The sequence below is a fragment of the Rissa tridactyla genome, chromosome 9 (assembly GCF_028500815.1).
Source record: "Rissa tridactyla isolate bRisTri1 chromosome 9, bRisTri1.patW.cur.20221130, whole genome shotgun sequence".
NCBI lineage: Eukaryota > Metazoa > Chordata > Aves > Charadriiformes > Laridae > Rissa > Rissa tridactyla.
Window position 1 is genome coordinate 8,233,485 of NC_071474.1, and position 22,766 is coordinate 8,256,250.

Consider the following 22,766-nt stretch of genomic DNA (forward strand, 5'->3'; position numbering starts at 1 on the left):
GCTTAAATTTCCAGTTGGTTGTGGAGAGCTGGTGGCGATGGGTTCTCCTGCTCTTGGAAGCTTAACCTTATGAGCAGCGTTTCCTGGGGGGGCAGTTTGGGATCCTGGACCCTCTACAGTGACTAAACCGTGTTGGGTTCATCCAAAGGGAGAAGGTGCACAAGGAATAGGAAAACAATTTGACCCGGGACAGGCCTACGGCGGGGAGGAGGTGCAACACCGGGGCATTAACTAACGTGCAGGAGAAGATGGCAAGCCAAGGCCAGGAGGCCTCTGTGCTCTCTATAGACCTGGGTGAATTTGAAAGCATGCTGGATGGCCGGCAAAAACACTCCTCCACTCCAATTACGTGTCTAAAACGCCAGAGCCAGCCTCTGGATGGATGTGGGGTTTCCTCAGACACCGGACGTATTAAATCACCAGCTACTCTGCTTTTAATTGACGCCAGTGACAAAGGGAGGGCGAGCTCAGATGATAATTCCCCGTAGGGTTTCACCGCACAGTAGTATTATTTCAAGGGCAGCTGAGGTCAGGCTGGGAAAATGCGTATTTAAAAACCAACGCGGCACTATGGGTTTCATTTAAGTAAGACATAGGAGTACCAGACTTCTCCATCTGGGGACATTCAGCACATCAGTCCCGAGTCCTGGGCCTGGGAGAGGTCTGGTCCCGCTAGCTCCCGTCCCGTCTCCGAGCACCTCTCCCCTCCCAAACGCTTCTTGGAGAGTGGGAAACCAAGGTGGAGAGAGCCCATGGACAAGCTCCAGACCAGGCCAGAGGCTGGGCTGGAAGGAGTTGTGTCCCGTCCAAGCTCTCCTGTGGGGCCAGGCCCCCACAAAACAAGGCAGGAGGTGTGGGACAAGCCCCCCTTTGGTGGCCTGGGTCTGCCGGCAGCTGCCGTGCCTGGGGCTGAGCGTGGGCTGGATCCATGCAAGACCCTGCAGCTCCAGGGCACCTCGGTGCCGGGGTCCTGGCCACCTCCCGGGACAGATGCCTGAGCTCGGGACACCCTACAGGGAGGGCTGGCCCCAGCCCGCAGGCGTGTTTCCCAGGAGCTTGGGAACATACAACCCCTGTAACGCCACCAGACGAGACCCTTTCCCAAAGCGCTCATTCCCAGACAAAGCTGAGCTTGACCTGCTGAGATGGCGAAAAAGCTCTTTTAAAAAAAACAAAACAAATCACGTTTACATTTCTTCCCCCGTACCTCCCAGTTGAACCCAGCCCCACTCTGGCTGTAGCTTTATTCTGACTGTTGCATCCGTTTCCATCTCCCGCTCCCCTTTTACTTTGTTGCTGCTAACCAAGAAACCTTTGTGTTTTTGCATCGCATTTAATTCCATAGCAACAGGTTGCTGCTGTCACAGCAGCTGCCGATTGCTTTTGAATTGTCTTTCAGGCGAGCTCCAGAATAAATACAAAAGAGCAGGTCTTTGCACGGCTCATATCAAAGCCGGCCTGTCGCAAAGCCTCCCGTGCTGGTATTTAAAGTCCCAGAGTCCTGTATAAAACCTGAATCAACAAAACTGAAAGGGATTTCATTCACACACTCCCTCTCTTTTTCCCTCTCCTGCTCATCAAACAGTAATTTCTACCCTGAAATGATTTCCCAAAGGGGTCTTTAATGAGCTTTTTCTATGGAGCCTTACCCAGATACTGCCCAGCTCACATCAGCTAACGCTGCTGCCCGCCCAGCTCCTGAGGGCAAGGAGAAATGTTCCCAGCTTCCTTTATGGCTCAGAAATTCAGGCTCTAAATCCCTTTTGAGACGGTGCATAACACCCCTAGGAAGCTTTGCTTCCCAAGCCCACCCGCTCCTGCTAGTAAGAGGAGGCGAACATGAACTTGCGAGGTTGTCGTGCATTGCTTGCGAGTACCAGGAGCTGCTCTGAGCGATGCTCTTGCGCTGCCGGTCCTGAGCAAAGCCGGAGCTGCTGGTCTCGTAGCGGGGGAGACCCCAGAGCCTCCCCAGAGCCGGGCTGGATCCGACCCCTGCTCCTCTGGGATGGGGAGGGATGCACACGAGGAGAAGCGTGACCAGGAGCCCCAGCTGGAAAACCCATCTCACCTGTCAATGGGCCCCTTTCTTGGGAGCCGCAGCAGCCAAGCGAAGGCAAATAAGGAAAACAGAAGTATAAATTCTTCTTGTCTTCCGTAGAAATGACTGGCTTTCCCTGCAGGAGTACGGCTGTGTCTGGGTTGGGCCCGCTCGACCTATTTGGCAGATATCAGAGTTACAGACTTGCAAGTTCTCCTAAAATCACATCACGGTCAGGGGGAGTGAGAGCAGCCGTGGGGAAGGAGACATGTGATGTCCTCAGGACGCGAGGAGCCCTGGACTTCTAGTCCCAGGTCTACCACTAACCTTGGACAAGACACTTGACATTGTGCCTCAGTTTCCCAGGCGCTGAAGCAATAATAATTACAGCCGGGCTGGTTGCTTAGGAGGCTGTTTGTGAACCGCCGAGTGCCAACCCTGTTATTATTCCTCGGCCCTGTTATTAGACCTAAATCTAACTTGCTTAAGAATGAAGACTCCTGTGAAAAACACACAAACGGTTTCCCAGATCATCATTTTTATTAAAGTTTGCAGGCAGCTGGAGGAAAAAAAAACAACAACCAACCTTAGAAAATGTAAATAAACGTCATTCAGAGCATCGCAGCCCGGCTGTGCACGACGTGTGTTCTTCCCGGCAGCAACAGGCGCTCACTGCTCCAAAAAGAGCTTTGTTGTTTGAAGCCATGTCAAGGCTTTTCATCGCATTGCATCATCCAGCTGGCCAGGCTTCAGCTTCACCTAATCCAGGGGCGAAAGGCAAGCCCGGAGCATCTGCAGGACCAGCTCTGCTGCGGAGGGAAGCGGGATGCTGGGGCGCTGCAGGACCAGCCTTTGGCCCTGGCCAGCCCTGGAAGAGGCTGGCCAGGAGCTGCATTCCTCTATCGACAGCAAAAATCCACGTGCCTTCCTCCGCAGTGGGAATGAGAAGCGACTCGGGTTGACGGCACGAATAAACCAAATTACAGCCAGCTATGTGTGGATAACCTGGGGCAGCGACAGCCCAACCAGGAAAAATGCTCCCATCTCCCCAAGGTGAAGCCAGGACGTGCGGCGCAGCGGGACGGAGGGGGATCCCTCCCCAGCCCACCCCGCGATGCTCCCCCATCCCGCCTGCCGTCCCTCCAAGGCCTCACTAGAGGCACGATGCCCCCTCCCAAGGCGCGAGCTTTGCCCCGCTGCACTTCTCTGTTTCTGCTCGTTTGCTAATTACGCCCTCACCCACGCGCTGCTCGGCGGGGAAACTCAGAAGACCGGCTCTGAGCACACAGCGGGGTTTATCTGGTGAATATCTCGGCAGCGGGGCCGGTGCCTTGGCACGCTAACAGAGCCGCCGTGCTCTTCCCAGCAGCTGGGAAGACCAAATCGCAACCGGCTGCAGAGAGAAAAGGGGGAAATAAAAAAGAAAATAATAAAAAGGCCCAAAGTGCAAAACAAAAGGCACCTGCCCTGTTTTGCCACAGTACCCGGCGCTGCTGGCAGCCGCCCCGAGCTCCCACGCTTTAATGTTTCGACAGCCATCGCCTCCATGGAGCAGCCAGAGGCTGTGGAGAGACGGGTGCTCTCTGCTGGGCTGCCCCAGCCCCTTTTCCCTTTAAAAAACACTTCCAAGTCACCCAAACAGCAGCCACTGCCAATGGCAAGTTCACTGCCTTCAAAAAAGAAAAAATTAATATGTCTTAACCCCCCCAGCTGTGTAACAAAAAGCACCTACCGGCTCCCCACGCCGTGCTTGACGAGGGATGCAGCCTGGTGCACACCCTCCATCTCCCCAGTCCCGTCGGGCCACCAGCACCCACGAGCCGTCCCCTCGCCCCCCGTACCCAGCCCTGGCCTGGCAGCCGGCTGCATTCCTGGCTCCCTGTGCGGCGGCTGCGGCCAGTGGTGAGGCTGGGTGGCCCTTGGTGCCCCCCCGGCACGGTGCCAGCTGTGCCTCCTGCTCCTGATGCCGGGAAGGGATGCGAAAGGCTCCTCAGAGTCCTGTGCCGGAGGACAGGAGGGGACGCGGTCACTGTGTTGGCTCCAGCAGCAAGACAGGGGACATGGATGTGACTCCGGCACCTGGGGAGGGAAAGAGAAAGCTCATTAACAGCCGCGATTCTGGGCTCAGCCCACACAGGGGAGCACCAGAAACGGGGTTGCACATTGGCAGCTACTGGGGTAACCCCCTGCCCAGACCCCAGGGATGGGTGGAGGTGGAAAGCAGTTGATTGATTTGGGATTTTTTTTTTTGCTTTTGCAGGAGAGGGGAGAGAGTGGGCGTTCAGCTGGGGAGGGCTCAGAGCACTGAGGAGCCCGGCAGAGCTGGCCAGGAAATCTCTGTGGACATGACAAGGGAATGAAACGTTGAGGGAAATGGAGCTTTTAACTTTTTTTTATAAGGTGGGGAGGAGGGCCCAAGAACAGGAACAGATGAAACAAAAAGACCCTTTTTCTCTTTTTCCACAGGTTCCTCCAAAACCATCCATACGACTGATGTTTCCAAGGGGTTGATTAATCCAGTCTGGGGCCAGGCTCAGACTGCACATGTTTCCATCTGCCCAGGGTTAGGAAAAGCCTGATTTTCATTGACTTTCCTCCCCAGGCCAGCCACTCCCTTCCAACGCTGCCTGATAAACTGGCTTCAGAGACAACCAGCTGCTTGGAAAGCGCAGCAGAGGCAAAAATTGCCGTCCCTGTTTAGCCGGCCTCGCTATTAGACACATGCAAATGGGTTTTCCCCAGAAGCCACCGAGAGAAACCAGCTGTGACTTTGTTCTGGCAAGACCAGCGAGGCTGTAACAGGTTGCACGCAACCAACCCGGCAGCAGGCAGGTGAGCTGCGGCGTTTAGGAGCTGGGAGATTATCCTGAGGTTTTGGGGTTTTTTTTTTTAGGCTGCTGTTTGCAGGCATCTGGGGCTTTCGCACAGGGCGATGTCCAGCTGGGAGCAGGGCAACAAAAACCCCACAGCTTCTCACAAGATAAAAGCTGACCCAGCGCTGCACCACGTGGAAGGGAAGCCAAACCAGGCAGCAGCAAAGCCATCTCTGCAAAAGGTTTGTCAGCTAAGCTGTAATTAAATAATCAGGAAAAGTCGTTGAACAGAGCTGATGTTGAGTGTGACCGCTCTATCAGAATACAGACTATCAGCCTGGCACGCTGCCGAAATCCTTGCAGGAGCTTTGGGGCCAAAGTTCAGCTTTGAGGTGCCAGAGCTGCCTCCAAACCTGCAGCCTCAGCTGCGCAGTGCCCACCCAAGGGCAGGCAGCAGCTGCCGGTGACACCCCGCAGCCTTCGCAGGAGCCAAACCCGCCAAAGGGCTCCGCTGGGAGCCGCAAAACGGGCTCTGAGCTTTCGGGTGAGCCCCAGGAATAAGTGCCTGCGCGGTGCCTAGCCACCAGTCTGTGCTCCCTACAGCCCAGACAGTGAGGAGGGTCCTGCAGGAGCTGAACGGGACTGGGAAGGGAACGCCCGGCTCCCAGCTGCTACGGGATTTGGCTCATCCCCGTTTGTTTTAAGACAGGAGCTCTGACATCTCCACCCCAGGGGAGCATTTGCGACTTAGAAGCCAGGGAAGAGGGATGCAGCGATTTCCTTCTCCATCTAATCTTCTGCAGCTGGACCATGCAACCTGCAGCTCCCTTGTTCCCAGTGACCATCCCAACCCCTAGCTGAAGGCTTCTCTCTCTGGCCCAAGCCCATCTGTTGTTCTGCCACATGAAAACGAGAACGTCGCGCAGGTAGTTAGTTTGGAGAAGCCACTTTTAATTTGGAGACAGGCAGCTTGGAGAACCTGTTCCTACTACCGCCTGAAGTCACCTCCTGGGAGGTGTGGAGTTGTCCCCATCAATTGTCACTGCACAGGACCCCAACAGACCACCCAGCACCATCCCCCTGAGCTCCAGGCTGGGCTTTGCTTGTTTTTATAAACACAGAGAGGCTTTATTAGCCAAGTGCTCAGTATTTTATTTCCCTTTTGTAACAATTCACCTCCTCGTGGCTCCACTGCCATGGGTGGGAGGAGACAGGGCTTTCATGTTTCATATTGCTAATCACGCTTGATCCCTGGAATTAACTGCCAGCAATAAGCACTAAATTAATGTCACACAGCATCCTTGGCAGGGGCGCTGGGACCTCTGCCGAAAGGTGCCCCGGCTCCAGCTGGGAAGGGTGAAGGCCATGCTCTCGAGGAAACATTTCCAGCTGATCAGCTTTATGCTTTGAATGAAAAGCAGGCTTGGTGTTTTATGATCAACATTTTTCAAGGACCTATTATTTGGGTTTCACGGCTGGTATGAATGCAACCTCACCAGGTTATAGGCAAGAAGGCTGAGTTTTTTGTGAGTACAAAGTATTATTTCCTACCGTGCGATTGCCCAGACCTTTCCTCGCCAGCCCAGCTTGCTCCGCTCCGAGGACACCGTGGATGGTCCCTTCTGAGCCACCTCCAACTGCAGGGGGTTCCCATAGGATTAGCATTCCCAGAGAACACCAGCACCCAGGCACGTGCTGGCCAACCCACCTTCTGGGTGCCCCTTTGGTCCCAAGGGACCAAAACAGCTATTGCAGCCAAGACCTCACACGGTAGGAGCTGCAGGTCAGAAGACCCCTTGGCCAAACCTCCTGTAGGACAACAGGGTAGTCGTAGGACCGTATAGCCAGTTTCCCCTGTTCCTGAGCCCAGTTTTGGGACAGCCCAACCAAGGCAAGGGTGTGGGACATGGCTGGCAGGGCACAGGCAACACTTTTGGGTCTGGCCTTCACTCACCAGTCTTGGTGCTTTATTAAAGGAGCTGTCACAGTGGCTGAGGCCATAACAATAACTTCAGAGGGTTTTTTTAGAAACAAAAAAAAAAATCTCTAGAAAAATGAAGTGAGGAGACATTCTGTCTGGCAAGAACTCATGTATATTTTAAATACTTTGTGGAAGTGAAGCCAAAAAAGCACATAAAACCCTCACACAGTGACTTTTCACCAGTTTTATTTGCAGGTTGGCATATTACAGCTCCTAGTTTTCTTGTGCTTGTGCCAGAGTCTAGATTACAGGGGGAAAAAATACCTATATAACCCCCACAAAGCTGTTTATTAGGTCTGAACAACCCAAATACAGTACAGGGGGAAAAGGCAGGAGAGGAAAATAACATCTCTGTGTGTTCAGAGACTGCTTTTTATTCCGTAGCTGAAGAATCAACTCCCACCTCAAAATATTCCCTATTTCTATTCCCAGCAGTGTGGCTGGTGTTGAGCTTTAATATTCAGACACATCTGCTACCAGAGAAAATTAATTTTCAGCTCTAGGATGACTCTTAAAGGGAGGCCCCGTTGACCTGAGTTGAAAATGATGGAGTCCTCACACTCTTTGCTGCAATATTTAATAGTTAATTAGATTACTGAGCCACTGTGACAGATGCTAGGCAACGCCTGAGGAGAATTTGGAAAGGCCATTATCTTCCAGTGCTGGGAAAGCTCTCAGAGATCTCATTTTAACCCTTTCCACTCTTGCCCTGCCCTCACTCTGGTCCAACCCATGTTAAAACCAGGTGTTTCACAAATCAAAGGCCAGCATAATGCTCTGGATGCCTTTTTTTTTTCCCCACCTGAGAAAAGCAGGTGGTCATGTTGGGCAAATGCCCAGCAGAGGTGCCAGGAGCTCCTCCTCGGCTCCCAGCTGGCATCAAAAGAGATGATCACTGGGAGATGCCAGTAATCTCACCCACTGGGCAATTCCCAGGCGCACCAACCACACCGAGTGGAAAGCAGGGAAGTGAGAGGGTGTTAGAGGGTTTGGGCAGCATTCTTTCTTCCCTGTATTAAGTGAAGTGGATTTTGATGAGTCTATGGAAGAATTTCCCTCCCCACAGTCCCCACCTTCCAAATAAAACCATAAGTGATGCTTGTCAATCCCACCCCCATACACGAGGGTTTCCCAGTTCCTTCAGCTAGCTGGGAGGTAGTCTCCAACCACCAAAGCAGGGTTGTGTGTGTTGCCAGCACTTTGAAACCTGCAGACTGAGCTAGCAGAGGTGTTATGGACTTCCTGGGAAGATGATGCTATCCAGGTGTTGCCCGTATCAGTATCTGCTTTCACAATGCAAGGGGAAAAGAGTTTTTGGCCTTTGCCTGGCCAGCTGCACCTCAGCACAGATTGGTGGAGACATGCAAAGCTTTGTGGAGCAAAGCTGGTAATCAGAATGGCAACAAAGCATCCCATTTCGGAGGGGAGAAGAGGAACCAACAGCCCTGGCCCACTGACATTGCAATAGCACCTTCTCTGAGCAAGCAAGAACTGGAGCACCAGAATGAGACAGGACATCATGAGTTTCCACCAACTATCTTATTCTCACACCCCAAAAACACCGATAAACACATTCTTCTTCTGGTTACAAAACCCCTTCCCTCCCACTCAGGTCTCACACAGAAGTCTCAGAAGTTCTGATTTAACAAGCAACAGTTTGGATGTTAAATAAACACTAGGACCATCAAATGCACCATGGCTTCTAAGCTTCTGCTACCCACTGAAATGTAAATACAGAGCATAAAAAGAGATCCAGGATTTGCCTGCATCCCAAGGGTTGCTTGCCTACATATTCATCAGCTGCAAATAAATCACCCTGATACCCAGCAGAAATATTCAACTACTGAGGCTTTTTCCAAAGCACTTGCCGCCCTGGTATCTCCCAGGACCCACAGGCAAGCATTTCTAGAAACCATAATCCCCTCAACTGCATGGGGACAGGATGTATTCTGTGGTGACAACCCTAAGAACAGGTGTGGATGCATCTGCCCTCCCATACCCACCCACACATCCAGCTAGCTCAGAGCAGAGGGAGAGGAGTTGTGTGTGGCCTGCTTGCAACCATCTATGTAGGTGTATTTCTTAAGATACTGAATGGACCATCTGGAAACAACTGAAGCCTTGGAGCTAGCTAGACTTAAGACATGGCACAGCTGACTACTTTTTTCTGGTGCTGCATCCCACCTTTAAACGCACCCTTCTCATAAAACATGAGCAACCTGGAACCCATGGCTTCAGCACAGTGCATGGAGACACAACTGAGCCGAGAAAGCAAGTTTCAGTGTCAGAGGAGGAGACCCTTACCTTACTGACCTCCTGGATACAAGCCCCCAAGCCCTGACCCTCATCATGATGGCAAGTGCTTCCAGGTGCTGACAAAAGCTGTGGGGATGAGTGAGTAAGGCACCGTTGTGATACAGTTCCACGTGTCTGACGTAGGGTCATAGCAGTCCAGCGTTTTGCACCTCTGAGTCCCAAAGTAACCCCCCACCACATAGAGTTTATTCCCCGAGGCCAAAGCGTGGCATGACATACGCTTGGCTGTCATGTCCCCAATGCGCGTCCACTGGTCCGTTTCGCAGTCAAAGCGATAGGCAGACGCTGCCGTGAACTCGGTGTCTCCTCCCATGATGAAAATCTGGCTGCCCAGGACAGCAGCTGCCGTGTAGCGCCAGGGCTGTGGGCATTCAGCTTTGATCATCCACCGATTCTCAGCTGGATCATAGCACTGGACTTTAGACACCATGTCTCGGTGAATGCTGGTCCCGCCAAAGACAAAAAGCTTGAGCCTGGCACTCACCACCGCAGCATTGCTCACTCCATCTCTCAAAGGAGCCACCATTGTCCATTTGTTGGATATGGGATCGTACTTCTCTACTTGCTTCAAAGAAACAGAAGGAGACGCAGGAAAGACTCCAGCTACAGCAGTGTGTCCACCAACGACATACAGGCAGTTTTCCAATTCAGCTGAGCCATGCCCAAACCGAGCTATTAACATTGGGGCAGCTTTTGACCATTCTTCATGAACAGTGTCATACACCCATACGTCTTTTGAGACCCCGTTCTCTGACCCCCTGCCTCCAGTGATATATACTTTGCAGCCGATGGCACAGGCACTAAACTCCTTCCGTGGACTCGGCAGGTCTGCTTTGGGGATAATTTCCTTTGCTTTGTGATCCACTTGGTATATCTTATCACACATGAAAGTCTGTCCTCCCAGGATCAGCAAGGTATGCCCAGCTTTGCGAGGCCTGGCACAGGGACTGGTGACCACCCCATCGTTCTGGAGGATCTTCTTCTTGCACTGAATAGCTTCATCCAAGACAAGCTTGTTCCTTTCATCCACCATGATCAAGTCCTCACAAGCCAAGGCTTCCTTGAGGCATTCAGAAGGAAGCAAGGCCAGACGAACATTCCTCAGAAGTTCTGGGAGATATGCCTTCCGCTCATCCAGATTGTATTTCACCCACTGAATGACAGCTTTAAAGACCTTTTCTTCATCCTCGATTTCCAATTCATCACTGGAGATGAGGTCCAGCAGAGTGTCCTTGGAAAGGTTGTTGAAGTCCTCACTCTTGTGAACAGTCTCAAAGTTGACCAGGCACATCCTCCAGGAGAGCTCATAGAGCCGCCGGCACTGATGAGCATCTGAGAGCAGCATCATGCCCAGGCAGTTGGAAGGGTAAAGGTTCTTCTCCAGGAACTCAGCTGCCGCGTCTCGGACGTCATGGAACTGCAGCATGTCTCCAGCCTCCAGGAGGGACTCAGCATTCTCCTCATTGATGATAATTCGAGAGGAATAAGCAAAGTCCAGCAGTAGCTCCAGCACCTCTGGGTGGAGGCTGTCATGGAAGTTCACCTCATCATCCAGGCTCTCCCGGAGGCCGTTGCTAAACATGGCTTCAAAGTATCTGCTGGAGGCAGCCAGCACCGCCCGATGACACGGGAATGACCTGTTTCCTGCCCAAAGGGTGACATCAGTGAACATGCAGTGCTTCCGCAGGGTGTTCAGATGGGACAAGACGCAGTCTGGGTGGGAAGTTTTGTGGAAAAGCAAGATGTTCATGGAGCCAGTGCTAGTCCGGGATTTACGGTTCTCGTGGACGCTGACTGACATGATGACAGGGCTCTTGCCTGCAGAGAAACAAACAGAAAAACCATTTTTCTCTTGTCCTTACTGATCTAAGGCACAGAGAATATATGCATTTGCTATCCAACCTTGGTACGCCGTCAATGGACCTCAAATGTGAGGTACCAGCTGACACCCAAAAAAAGGTGTCCTACATCCCAAAAGGGTGCTCCTGCATCCCGGCTTGCAGAGCCTGTGCCTCCTGCACCCTCGCATCCTCCCAAAATTTAACTCAGGCTGAGCAGGGTGGGAAGGCAGAGCCGGGTAAAGGGGGAAATTCCACACTTTGGTTTTAGCAATGGAGCAACAAAATGAAGCAATCAAACCCCAAACTTGATGTTAAATTGTCTCAACAGCCCCTAGAGGGTACTGGCAAACCGCAGGAGAATTATCTTTCCTTAGAAAACAGCATTAAGAGAGTCTATCCAGGATAAAGGGCATTGGGCTGTTCTTGGCTCATCAGAAATCAAGTTTGGCTTCTGATTTTCATGAAGATTATTGCAGGTTTTAGGAAAGGCAATTGCTACAGGTTTTATTTATGGAATATTTAGCTACAAGCACGAGCCAGAAGTTCTGAACAAATTTTACCAAACCCTTTCTTTGTAGCTTTTGTTAGTAAAACTCACCAGATACTTCATATGACTAAAACATTTTGCAGGACAGATTCACATCATAGAATAAGACAAAAGGGACAGCTAAATTATGCTTTTTAACAGATAAGCAGAAGGAAACACAAGACTTTTATTAGCTAATATTTCATTTAAGTGCTACCTGATACCTATCCTTACCTGTGGAAGAAAACCCTTTAGACCAATCAAATTAATATAACGTAGATGATAAAATCCAAGTCATTTGCTCCAAACTATTTTAGCCAGCTCTATTTTGTCCCCTGTGTAACTGAAGTAGGCAGACAGATATGCATGCAGTCCTCTCTTACAGTAGAAAGTCGGTACGGAAGCTGGTAGCACGACTGTCCTGAGGTTTGAAAAATGAGCCCAAAAAGAAAGAAAAATGGGGTCAGCCTGCTGTGCCTCCGCTACAGGCCCCTCTGACAGCAGACACAGCAAAGCCATCGCAGGCACTACACTACATGACACTGATTTTTCAGTAAGAGAGACTCTCCCTGGCTACAGGTGGAATTTGCAGGCAGGCAGTCCACTAAATGGGCCACAGATGGGGGCAAGTCACAGATCTTGGGGGGGGTCTGAACTGTCTCAGGAGTGTTTTAGCACTTGGGGCAGGGAGGACCCTGTTTGGATGCACAGGAGCATTTCTCAAGCACAGGGCTTGCTTGAGAAACACTGTCCGGCTCTACTACATCTTCTCTCTCACCCAGCACTATTTTTCTATCCCTTTTCTACCCCCTCTTCCCAAAAACACCACAGTTTTGTTCTGCAGGGCTGAAATCCCACAGTATCCCGCTCCAGCCACCTAGTTGTTTAGCAGTCAGCAATTAGCCACGCAGATGACATTGGGGAAGGGGTTTTGGTTGACTTCTTTTTGTTGTTTGGTTGGGTTTTTTAACTTGCTCTTTGCAGCCCGAGGTTCCTCAAGGGTCTTTCTCCCCTGCAAGTACAAGGTCTACAGATCAGCCCTGTCCTCCCCAGCTAGGCTGGGCTCACCGCTGTCACCCCGGCACTCGGGGTTCCCAGGGGAAACCATGACATGCCGAGAGAGGGGATGCAGTTCATAGCCCTGACCTGGCGGAGACTGGGAGCCACACAACCCTCCCACGCTCCACGGGTGGATGACCTCCAGTGGAGGCAGATGGCCAGATAAGCTGCCTGACTCACGCTCTTCCTACCCTCAGCTTCTCCAGCGCCTCCAAAACAGTCCAGATTCGACAAACAGTTGTGGGCACGTCCCTCCTTCCCCATCCCCTGCTGTGAATTATTGAGGTTGGTGTTCCCGAGGCCTCACTCGTTCCTCAGGGCTGTGTCGCAGTCCAGGGAAAAGGTCTCTCTGTGCTTCTCTGCAGAAATGATAGCTTCCCCAAGCAGCCACAACCCCTACTTGGCCTCCGAGCCAGGCAGCAATATTCACATTGCATGTCCATTACCAAAATCCCTGCAGCCTGGCGTTGAGGCCGCCGAGCTTGTTTCACTTGCGATCAGAGACTACGCGGAATCAAGGCTCCAAAAGAGGAAGGAAAATGCCATTATGGAACAGCACTTCGCAGTGCATCTGAGGGAAATGGTTTTCAACATCTACACCCAGCGCAGGGACAACACTAATTTAGGAGGCTATATGGATTCACGTGTCAAAGCTCTATAACGCCAAAGCAAGGAATACAAATGAAACATTTATGAGTCTACTAAAAGCTATTGATTTAGGTTCTATTCCTACAACCTCAGAAACCACCCTGCCATTGCTACTGCTTGCTTTGCTTGCAGCTCAGGTCAGCTATTCAGTGTTAACCTGTGATTTGCTTATGCACAGAAAATTAAGCAATTTATACAGGACAGCTATGGAAACAAAAAGATTGCAGGAAGGCAGCAAAATTTTTTCTGACACTACGATTAGAAAAGCCACTACTCATGGAATGAGCATGGAGAATGGAAGGAGCAGGACATTTAGAAATGAAAAATGTATACATAAAAGCTGCAGCAGGGCCACTTTATATATACCTCAGGCTTCCAACATCAAACATCTTGCCCAAGGCACTGGGTAACAAAATAATATTTCTATCCAGTGGGTATTGAAGAGCATCCAGGGAATAAGTTGGCAGGTTCCAGTCCAGCCCCCATTAGGGCGGCTCTTTACATCACCTTGTCCCAATACAGGCACCAGATGGTCCCCAGTACAGCTGCAAGCTTGAAAGCTAAAGAGGCCACAGCCACAGCCCCTTTACTTGGCCTCTCCCAGAGCCCGGTTATGACACTGGACATCACTAGTGACAGACCACCTGGGCTAGACAGACCAGTAAACTGAAACTGAAGCAGCCTCTGAACTCTGGTGTGCAGCCATCTCACCATCAAGCCTTGCTGACTCTTTTCAGCCACTTCCAAACAGCTTGTTTTGAGGGCTTCTTGAATTCTACTGTAGCTGGGCACCACTATAAGAGTGTCAGGTGCTACTTCTTCCCCCCACAAACACACCCCACCGCATCTCTCAGCCTACCAGAGACCTTGGCATCATCCCACCTGTATCAGATGAACAGAAACGGCAGGCAGCAGCTATTTCATCTGATGGGTTTCTTCCAAAATCTAGCAGCCTTATAAACCTCAGAAGCCTGTAACTAAAAGGATCTTCTACACTTTTCACAATGTGCACAAACGTATGCTTCAATTTAAGCAATGTTTGACCACAGCAATGAACAGGCTGGACCCTTGACACGTGCTTACAAGCACTTCTCTGAAGCAGATGCATGCAGAGCCGAATTTGGCCCCTACCGCATTCCTCGCTTCCCTTATCCAGCTACTGAGCTAAAGAGGAAAAAAAAAAAAAACAAAAAACACCACACAGAACCACTCAGAATGAGGAATATTTTACACAAAGAAACCTGTCAGTGTCTCCTGCCAAGCTCCCACCTGCTCTGCAAGAGCTCAGGGGGTTATCGGAGCTCACAGCTGCATCTTCCATCACGCAGGAAGCTATCACTAGAACAGACGCCTCAACGCAAATAGCAGAAGGCATGACCTGAACAAAGTGGCTCTTGGATTTCTCCATGCTGCATTTTTTTCCTTTGAAAAGCAGTTATTGAAAAAATAAATATCTACTGCATAGCCTTTTAGAAGGACCTTACTGCACGCAGAGGCAGACGATAATCCTTCTTCCATATGGATGAGGGCAGAGGGGCATCAGTTTTTTGACAGCTATCCAACACTGTCTGCTGGCTACAATATTCCCCTGGCTGTCTGCAGCCTTTGTACAGCAGACATAGGAAATATAGGACTTTTCCAGCAGACCAAGATAAGAGCACTTTGGAAATCCTTCCACTTACCCACACAGGGCAGACAGCAACCCCGAAGGAGGGTAGGAGTTGGCTCAAGCAGAAAAGACCCGTCGGATCTCAGCTCATGAAGAAAACACCCCAGCAGTCTCTCTGGACAGGACAAAGCTGCTAAAGAGAACATGGGAAATATCAAAACCACAGAGATGGCCAAACTCCCCACCCAAACAACAGCCATAGTTCTCCTGTCTGAGCGCGTCTTGCTTCCTACAAACCATGCCCCAGCTGTTCCGCCCAGGCTTGTGGGTTGCCATGTCGGAGTCCTGCTATAGCAAGCTGGTATGGGTCATTTAGGAGAACCTCAGGAAACACTCTATTACCTCTTGAAAAATCCAAGCAGCACTTAGAAATCAGATACTTTGAAGCCACATCAGGCCCCAGTCCTCAATCTCAGAAGAACTGCATATGAGAGGACAGCTCAGAAAGACTATTGATAGATGGACCATATTTAGCTAGGCTTGGGGTTCCCCTCTCTATCTTAAATGAGAAGGCTGTCTACAAATCTCCAATTTCACTCATTGTCTGCAGGGAATCGCCAGCTGAGATGCTGCTTCCTTTCAAGAAGGCAATATTTGAGAGTGAATAAGAAAATAAGAAGTCCCCAGTGGGACTTCAGGGGATCAAGAATCATTTCTGCTTAGAGGGGCAAAATTACAGGATTTAAGTGTTCTCCCAGGACCGTAGAGGTTGGCTAAACACCAACAAAGAGCCCAAATCCCATGAACCGAAGCTGGCACTTTCTGTTTGCCCATCAAACTTTCAGAGAAGCAGCAAGCAGAATGCATTTCTTTTTGCCCCACTCAACCATGAACTAATTAAAGCCATAAATAAGTAAATAAATAAGCAGTAAGGTCCTCTGCTGGCTCAGCTCAGAAGACCTAGAAGCAGCAGCACATGCCACAGCAGAGATTCATTCCCAAGCAGTCAGCCACACAGGCCCTCCGTGTATGGACTGCACTACAACCTATAGCAACTGCTTCCAAACCAGAGCTGACCCACCTCGAGCAGCCAGCGATTGCTGCTTTTACAGGGAGGCAGGCGTACGATTGATTTTTATTCTCTCCGATTTCACAATATCAACCCTTTGGGGTGAAATGCCATTTTGAATTCAGCCAAAGTTCAGCTTCTGCCTGGAAGCAGTGGGATAAATTCTCTACCCATTAGTAAGGCGCTGGCTCTCTCATCCTGAATACCTGTACCTTTCAACACCGTCATGGACTCCATCGCCTGGTGCTTAGGCCAGCAACCCCATCCCAGGACAAAATTACTGGTATAGAACCAATTTCCCCCCTTTTTACTGTACAGAGTAGCAAACTAGAAACCTAAAGTCACCTACTGTGTTGTCTTCACAAGGAGGAGCTGCTTGCAAATCTGCTTAGGAGAAAGATCGGTGTGACAGCTCACAGTCAAATGCAGAACCCAGATACAGCTGGGTTTCAGATGCAATTTCCTGGCATTGGAGACCATCAAAAGGTTTGAGAAGGGGGAATCTACGACATGCAGGCATTCACGTACTCGCAAACACAGCTCAAGCTTCAAAAGGGGAAAAAAACCAACAGAAAACAGGAAAAGATGGTGGGGGAGGGAGACAGAAATCAGGAGAGGGGAAGGAACAAGTGTAAAGATGTTTTCAGATTATTTTCATGTCCTTGCCTAGCACAACTATCAGCTTGGAGCTGCTTGAAATGCTCGATACTAATAACGCCCTTCTGGTAAAGAGTGCTTGAGATGAAAGGAATTAAAATAGCACCTGGCATTTGGTGCAGCGCTGCACTTGTTGAGCATGGAGCCTGGGCTGCTGCCAGGTGGGCAGCAAAGGACATTCACTGCATCGTCTCCCAGGCATGTTCTGCACTCTGTCCACACCTCTTGCACGCCTGGATGCAGACTTTGCTCTCTAACAAATTGGGTTCACCTCCAGCAGCTCCGGTGAATTTAGTGGTTTAACCATGTCAGCCAAATTTGTTCTTGTCTTCTTCAGGATGACTAACGCAGCAAAGATGCAACGGTGATTTTGCATGCTGGAATTCAGGCAACGTAACCCTGCCGTGAATCAGCAGGTATCTCTGTGTTACAGAGCTGGATTTGGCCTTCCTGACAAACTCTCATTGTTTCATCATATTTGCAAATAGGCAAGCAAAGGCAGTTGACCCCATCCCCCCAAAGCAGAATTTCTGATCCCGCCCCAGCCTTTGAGAATGGAAGATATCCTTATCGTTTCTTCTCATTTTCTCACTTCCTAGTCTAGCCTCTATATCCTAGACAGAACGCAGAGAGACCGTGTGAAAGGCTCCTTCTGTTGGCTCAGACAGAAACTGGGAGGTTTTCCAAGCCCAATTCTGTAGGCTCCAGGAGATCAGATTGTCTGGAGAAGGTCCGGGCACGTATCTGAACGTGCTTACTAAAGCGAAGCTGAACTCAGAAACTCGGTCTGTCCATCACTGCTTCATATCCCATTCTCGCCAGTACCCACCATTCCTCCCTTTAAACCTGTGCTCCACTCTGAGCCCAAAGCCACCACAAGAATCTCCTGAATGCCACTTACCATAGAAAACAAAAGCAGTATTGCCAAGCTGTGCCAATTAATGAGGTTCTTGTTCTGTCTTGCAAACGCACTGGTAAAAGGGGCAGCAGTGCCTCCAATCTATAAGACCTGCACTAATCTAAGCCACAGGCAATCGCATTCCAACCAAAATAAAATTACCCATAGGAAATCCACTTTGCATGCAATGTATGCAGTTTTATTCGCAAATCAGGTATTGGATTTGCTGCTCCGCAACTGAATTACTCCATAAAGCTTCTTGAGCTACCTGTGAGGCAATCAAATAAAAGTTCATGCTCACCACTAAGCATGCTGGCTTTGCAGTTCCTGGGAATACCACACCCTCCTACAACCACTACCCAAATCGGGATAAATAACGCTTTTAGCCACAGTTCAGGCTCTAGACAATAGCTTTTCATTGCTACGCCTTAACCTCACTGGATCTTTTCAGAGCCTGTGATTCATTTCAGAGGCTGCTGTGGGGTTTTGTCCTCCCTGCCTGCCCTGTAGCTCCACTAGTGAATAAATCCCATTCTGCCAGATCAATCACGGTCGCTCTGCAAAATGAATGCAGGGCTGCAGAGCAGGCAAGCAAGTTTGCAGTCCCGTCTCCCAAATTGTACTCCAAAAGGCTACAGAACAGAAACAATCTACTTGATCGCAGTATCTACCCCAGCCCCATCTGGGCAGGATAAAGTCCTTTTCAAGCAAGCCAACTTGCTAATGTGCTGCAAAGGCAAAAGGCCTTTGGTACTTCAAAATACAGAGGAGCAGAACCACATGCCACTTCCCAGGGAGTGTTCAGAAGATGAGATGTGGTATATGTCAAATTAATGCCAGAATAACCACTGCAGTTGCTGACTCCAGAAAGCATATTCAGATCCTCCCACTCTCTCTCTGCGTACTGTGGCCGGCTCCTGGCGCTGAGGTTGGCAGAGCTGATTGCTGTGATGGTCAGGCTAACCAGAAGCCTTGCTACAGACGCTCATACCAAACAGGTCTGTCCGCCTGCTGTCAGGGCAGGATTTCAATTTTGTGCCTGGCCAGTTAACCTGGGGTTTTGTTTTGTCTTCGCCGCCCCCCTGCCAGGCAGGAGATTGTGGTGCAACTGCCAGGTTCGATTTGCAGGAGCTCATTTGCAATTCTGGCTGGAGTTCAGAGCCCTGGAGATGGGAGGCCCTCTCATGCCTCCTGAACAGATTAGCCCCTAATGCTGATGGGCATGCAGGACAGCCATTCCCAACTAGACTCTAAAGCACTGACAGATATTGAAAGGTCTGGGGCTGCAAGACAGGGCATTGCACATTGCCCTCTGGCTCTGGAACGAAGGAACATGACACCCATCTCTGATCTTTTAATTTCAGTTCTTACACAGCATCAAACCATGTACTCAGCTTGCAAGTTCTGGACCAGCACAGGAGTGTTGCAGCAGCCCAGGCTACCCCGGTCATCTGTGCATGCATCACAAGCAAACCAGAGCGATTGCCAGTGTGCTACAGTAATAAATTCGCCTCACCACAATCTGACAGGCTGTCATATAAAACTGAAAGTCTTTGCAAAGTCTAATGGTCAGCAAGCAGACAGTGGTTACGGGACATGCAACATTCCCAGGCTCGAGCGATGGGGGAAAGACAGAGCAGCCTGTACTGGCTGGAGCGATACTAATGGCCACTGCGGGGATATGAAGTTAATAAGCAAAGACAGACCGATGTGATGGTGGTTAAAGGTCAGGCCGGGGGGCTTGGGGCAGCTTGTTACAGCTAAACGCTTCCTAGCCGGCATTCCCTCAGCCACTGTTTTAAGCGATGCCAGCTACATTCACTGCAATTCAATTACAGTCTATAAAGGACAGGAGTAAATCTTCTCCTCTGTTCAAGTGCTGACACTGCTTCTTCAAACCTGCCCCTTCCACAGTCCCCAGGCGCCGCCATGGACACCCCCGGGCAGCTCTGCCCGTCCTGCTCCACCTACTCACGCCCAAGGCCAAGGCACTGCTCAACACCCTCTTTTGTAATGCTGCCACTTCCCTCCCCACCTCACAACACGCTGCCCATCCTCTGCCACCTCCACAGATGGCCACATCCTGCCCTTCCTGTTTCGCTCACCCACCTGGTAAACATTGCCTAAAACCTCCTCTGGGTGTTTAAGAAGGACCTGAACTCCTGCAGGCTTTGGGGAGCAGCTGGTTACCACTGTAGGGACAAAAATGGCATCATAATTCACGCATACATATGTACCACACAGACATGCACACACTCTTTGTCCCTACCCAGGACCATGTCCAGCACCCCCTCCAGCACTGGAGGGACCATATTACGCATCAGACACACCACACACTCATTTTCACACGTTTGGAGTACATGTCATGCAGCGTCTTATCATCTGTTCCCAAGCTGTCTGCCTTCACAAATTTCATTCGCCTAGCTCCTCAGTTTTCAACTGGCCTTATCTCCTCTCCAAAACCACATCCGAGACACCATCCTCACCGCCCAAGTTACGTGAACCTGCTCCAAACGCAGCATGGGAGGCTACCAAGAGACATGCTTCGCGTATGTGCTGAAGCACAAGGATTTCAGATAACAATCCCCAAATACTTGGGGAAAATGAACAAAAAAAAGATAGAATGCTTCAGTTGCCCAGTGCTGAAGCTGCTTACAGTCTCCAGTGTCCACATTAAAGTGTGACTTTCACTCTGGTTTTAGTCCTGAGAATCTTGTGCCCACCCCACACCTTCCCGCTGTGGAGCAAACTCCCACCTATGTCTCTTCCCCAGCTGCTTTACTGAATATATACAGCCTTATCACAGAGATAAACCAGAGCAGATGGTTAGGGTTAAAGACACAAAAGAGACAAAAAGTGGTTTTGGATAAGATTTGATCTGAAGCAGCAAGCAGCACAAGGAAAACAGAGAGGCGCCAGAAAGGGTCCCATCTCACTAAGAAGTCAGACCCCTTGAGAGATGGGCCGAGAAAAGAAAGTACACGAGAGCTCAGACCCGGTGCGCACCTACTCCGAAAGGAGACGATTACCAGCGCAGCAATCAGTAACACAGCTGAGATAACAGGAGCAGCTGGGCACCACCAGAAACGTGCAGGGTGTGTTACAAACATCTTGGGTCGCTCCTAAGGTAAGCTCAATAAAAACAAGAGTCACAAGGCATGGGAAAGAGGGAGAAGACAAGGGAAGCTGTCACAGTATAAAGGTTATAGAGTTGTTTGTTTTTCCTGGGGCTCTGGATCAGTCCATAAGCACATTTGGAGGAAGGCTACAAAAGCCCATGGCACCCTGACCAGGGGACTCACTCCAGCTGGCCAGGAAAGGAAAACAGAAACCAGTTATGAAGCTGGGGCTCTGCACATAAATAGTATGAAACTCTTAGGTGTCTGCTTATGAAAGGCATAGGTTTGGCTAGTCTAAGCCCTGCACCCCAGCAACTACAAGCGCAAGTGGATGGATGAAAAAAGTAAAGAGAACAAAAAAAAAAAAAAAAGAAAAAAGAAAAAAAGCAAGTACCGAACCTGCTTGTAACTTCTCTAAACACGAAGGGGGCTGTACGGACAGCAGAGGGATGGAGAACTGTTTTTTCTCCTCTGTCAGCTCGGCTCAGTCTTTGGTACAAACCCACGCGCTTCTCCAGACGGGGTTAATTGAACGTGTTTAATCAGAACGGCTCTGGGAGTTGTGTCCCTTAAACCACGGTTTTGAGCAACATAAGTCCAAAAGAGGAGGGGGGGAAAAAATCAATACCACTTTACTTTCATATTTAAGAGCTGAAAAGCAGCTTTTTTTTTTTTGTTGTAGAGGAGCAAAGCCTCTCACCGCCCCGTACGTCCCCTGCGGGACCTGCCCACGGAACTCGGCGGGCGGGCGAGCGGCGGGGCCGGCAGGCCGGGTCCCGGCCCTCCCCCGGCGGCAGCAAACCCGCCCTCACCCGGAGGAGCCGGGGCGGGAAGCAGCGCCTTGAACCCGACCCTGAGGAAAATTCACTCACCGTCTGTCTCCGCTCCCGGCCCGGCCGAAACCACCGGCGGCCCCGCAGCCCCCCGGTCCGGCGGGGAGGAGGAGGAAGGCGGGATGGAGGGCGGGCAGCGGGGCGGCCCCAGCCCACTCGTGAGGCGACGGAGGCGGCGGCGGTAGGACCCGGCCCGGCCCGACCCCGCGCGCTCGGCGGGCACAATGTCACCGGCGGGGTGGAACCCGCCTCGCGTGGGACTCCGGGGGCGGGGCCGGCCGCCGCCACCGCGGCCAATCAGGGAGCGCCGAGACGGTGACGCACCACCCCGCCTCGCCCCCCTGCGGAGTGGCGCATGGGGAGAGGGCGGGCACTCCCGCCAATGAGAGGACTGGAAGGCGGATTGGGGGCGGGGCGAGGGCGTCCCAGAGCTCCCCGGGTCCTAAAGGCCGCCTTCCCCGGTTACAGCCCGGCTGTGCTTCCCCCCCCTCCCGCCATGGGTGCGTTGCAGCCCCCACGGCGGCTGGTTTGGCCTTTCCCCGAGGGCTTGCGGCGTGCTAGGCGCTGGCACCCCCGCTGCACAGCCGCCGGGACTGCCCTCCGGCCTCGCGTGGGGTCACCCGTGACACCCCCACGGCACAAAGCCTTCCCCTCTGGCCTTTGCCCCCCGAGTCAGGGCTCTGCTCCGTCCTGCCGCGCTGACGCCGGGTGCGTGGCCGGCAACGTGTTGTCCCTGCGTGTGGCTCGCCCTCCGTCCACGCAAACCTGCAGGGAAAGTCAGGAAAACTCCGCTAAAATTCAAGCCGGTTTCTGGAATCTCGTGCCTGGGCTCAGCAGCATTTCAGTGCGTGGGGACTGTGAAGGTCACCAACCTCCCACGGGGTCCCTTCGCCTGCAAGGGCTTGTGATCGGACGGGGGACTGGCGGGGTCCCCCCGGGTGGGAACCACCAGTGCCTTCGTCTGGAGGGAGCAGGGGGGACGGGTAAGTGCTGCCGTAACCATGAGCCAAACGGGGGGAAAAGGCTTATTTGGGAACAATAGCATTTTTCACGGAATGCAAGAGCCACTGGTGACAGTGCTGGCTCTCGTCCCCACTCGCGTTTCCCAGCCTGTGCTCCGGGGGAGGCACCGCAAGGGACCGAGGAACTGGCCTGCAGTGGAGTTTCACCGCCGGTGGCTCCCCTGGGGTATGCGTAATGTTTTAGCCACCAGAAAAAAAAAAAAAGAAGCTGAAAGTTTTTTTGGATACACATTTTGGATACGCAGAGGAGGCAAGGCAAAGGTGTTCCCTATCTTCTCCCACGACCCCATTTCTCCCAGGCCGTACTCTCTATGCTCAGTCACGAGTGTTCAGTAAT

The 22,766-nt window shown here is 51.3% G+C and overlaps 1 protein-coding gene across 6 annotated transcripts; it reads right to left on the bottom strand.

Moving 5' to 3' along the window:
* Positions 1 to 2,307: 2,307 nt before the first annotated feature.
* KLHL25 (kelch like family member 25) lies at positions 2,308 to 21,587 on the bottom strand. Of its 6 annotated transcripts, XM_054214958.1 has the most exons (5): positions 21,447 to 21,587; positions 19,565 to 19,647; positions 14,905 to 15,024; positions 9,137 to 10,966; positions 2,308 to 4,117 (listed from the first exon to the last, which is right to left on the bottom strand). In XM_054214958.1, the coding sequence occupies exon 4, from the start codon at positions 10,947 to 10,949 to the stop codon at positions 9,180 to 9,182; it is 1,770 nt and encodes a 589-aa protein (XP_054070933.1). In that variant the 5' UTR covers positions 10,950 to 10,966; positions 14,905 to 15,024; positions 19,565 to 19,647; positions 21,447 to 21,587; the 3' UTR covers positions 2,308 to 4,117; positions 9,137 to 9,179. The 6 variants fall into 6 exon arrangements, with proteins under 6 accessions (XP_054070933.1, XP_054070931.1, XP_054070934.1 ...); XM_054214956.1 differs by lacking the exon at positions 19,565 to 19,647 and having other exon boundaries at positions 21,447 to 21,574; XM_054214959.1 differs by lacking the exon at positions 19,565 to 19,647 and having other exon boundaries at positions 14,905 to 15,021; positions 21,447 to 21,543.
* Positions 21,588 to 22,766: the final 1,179 nt, after the last annotated feature.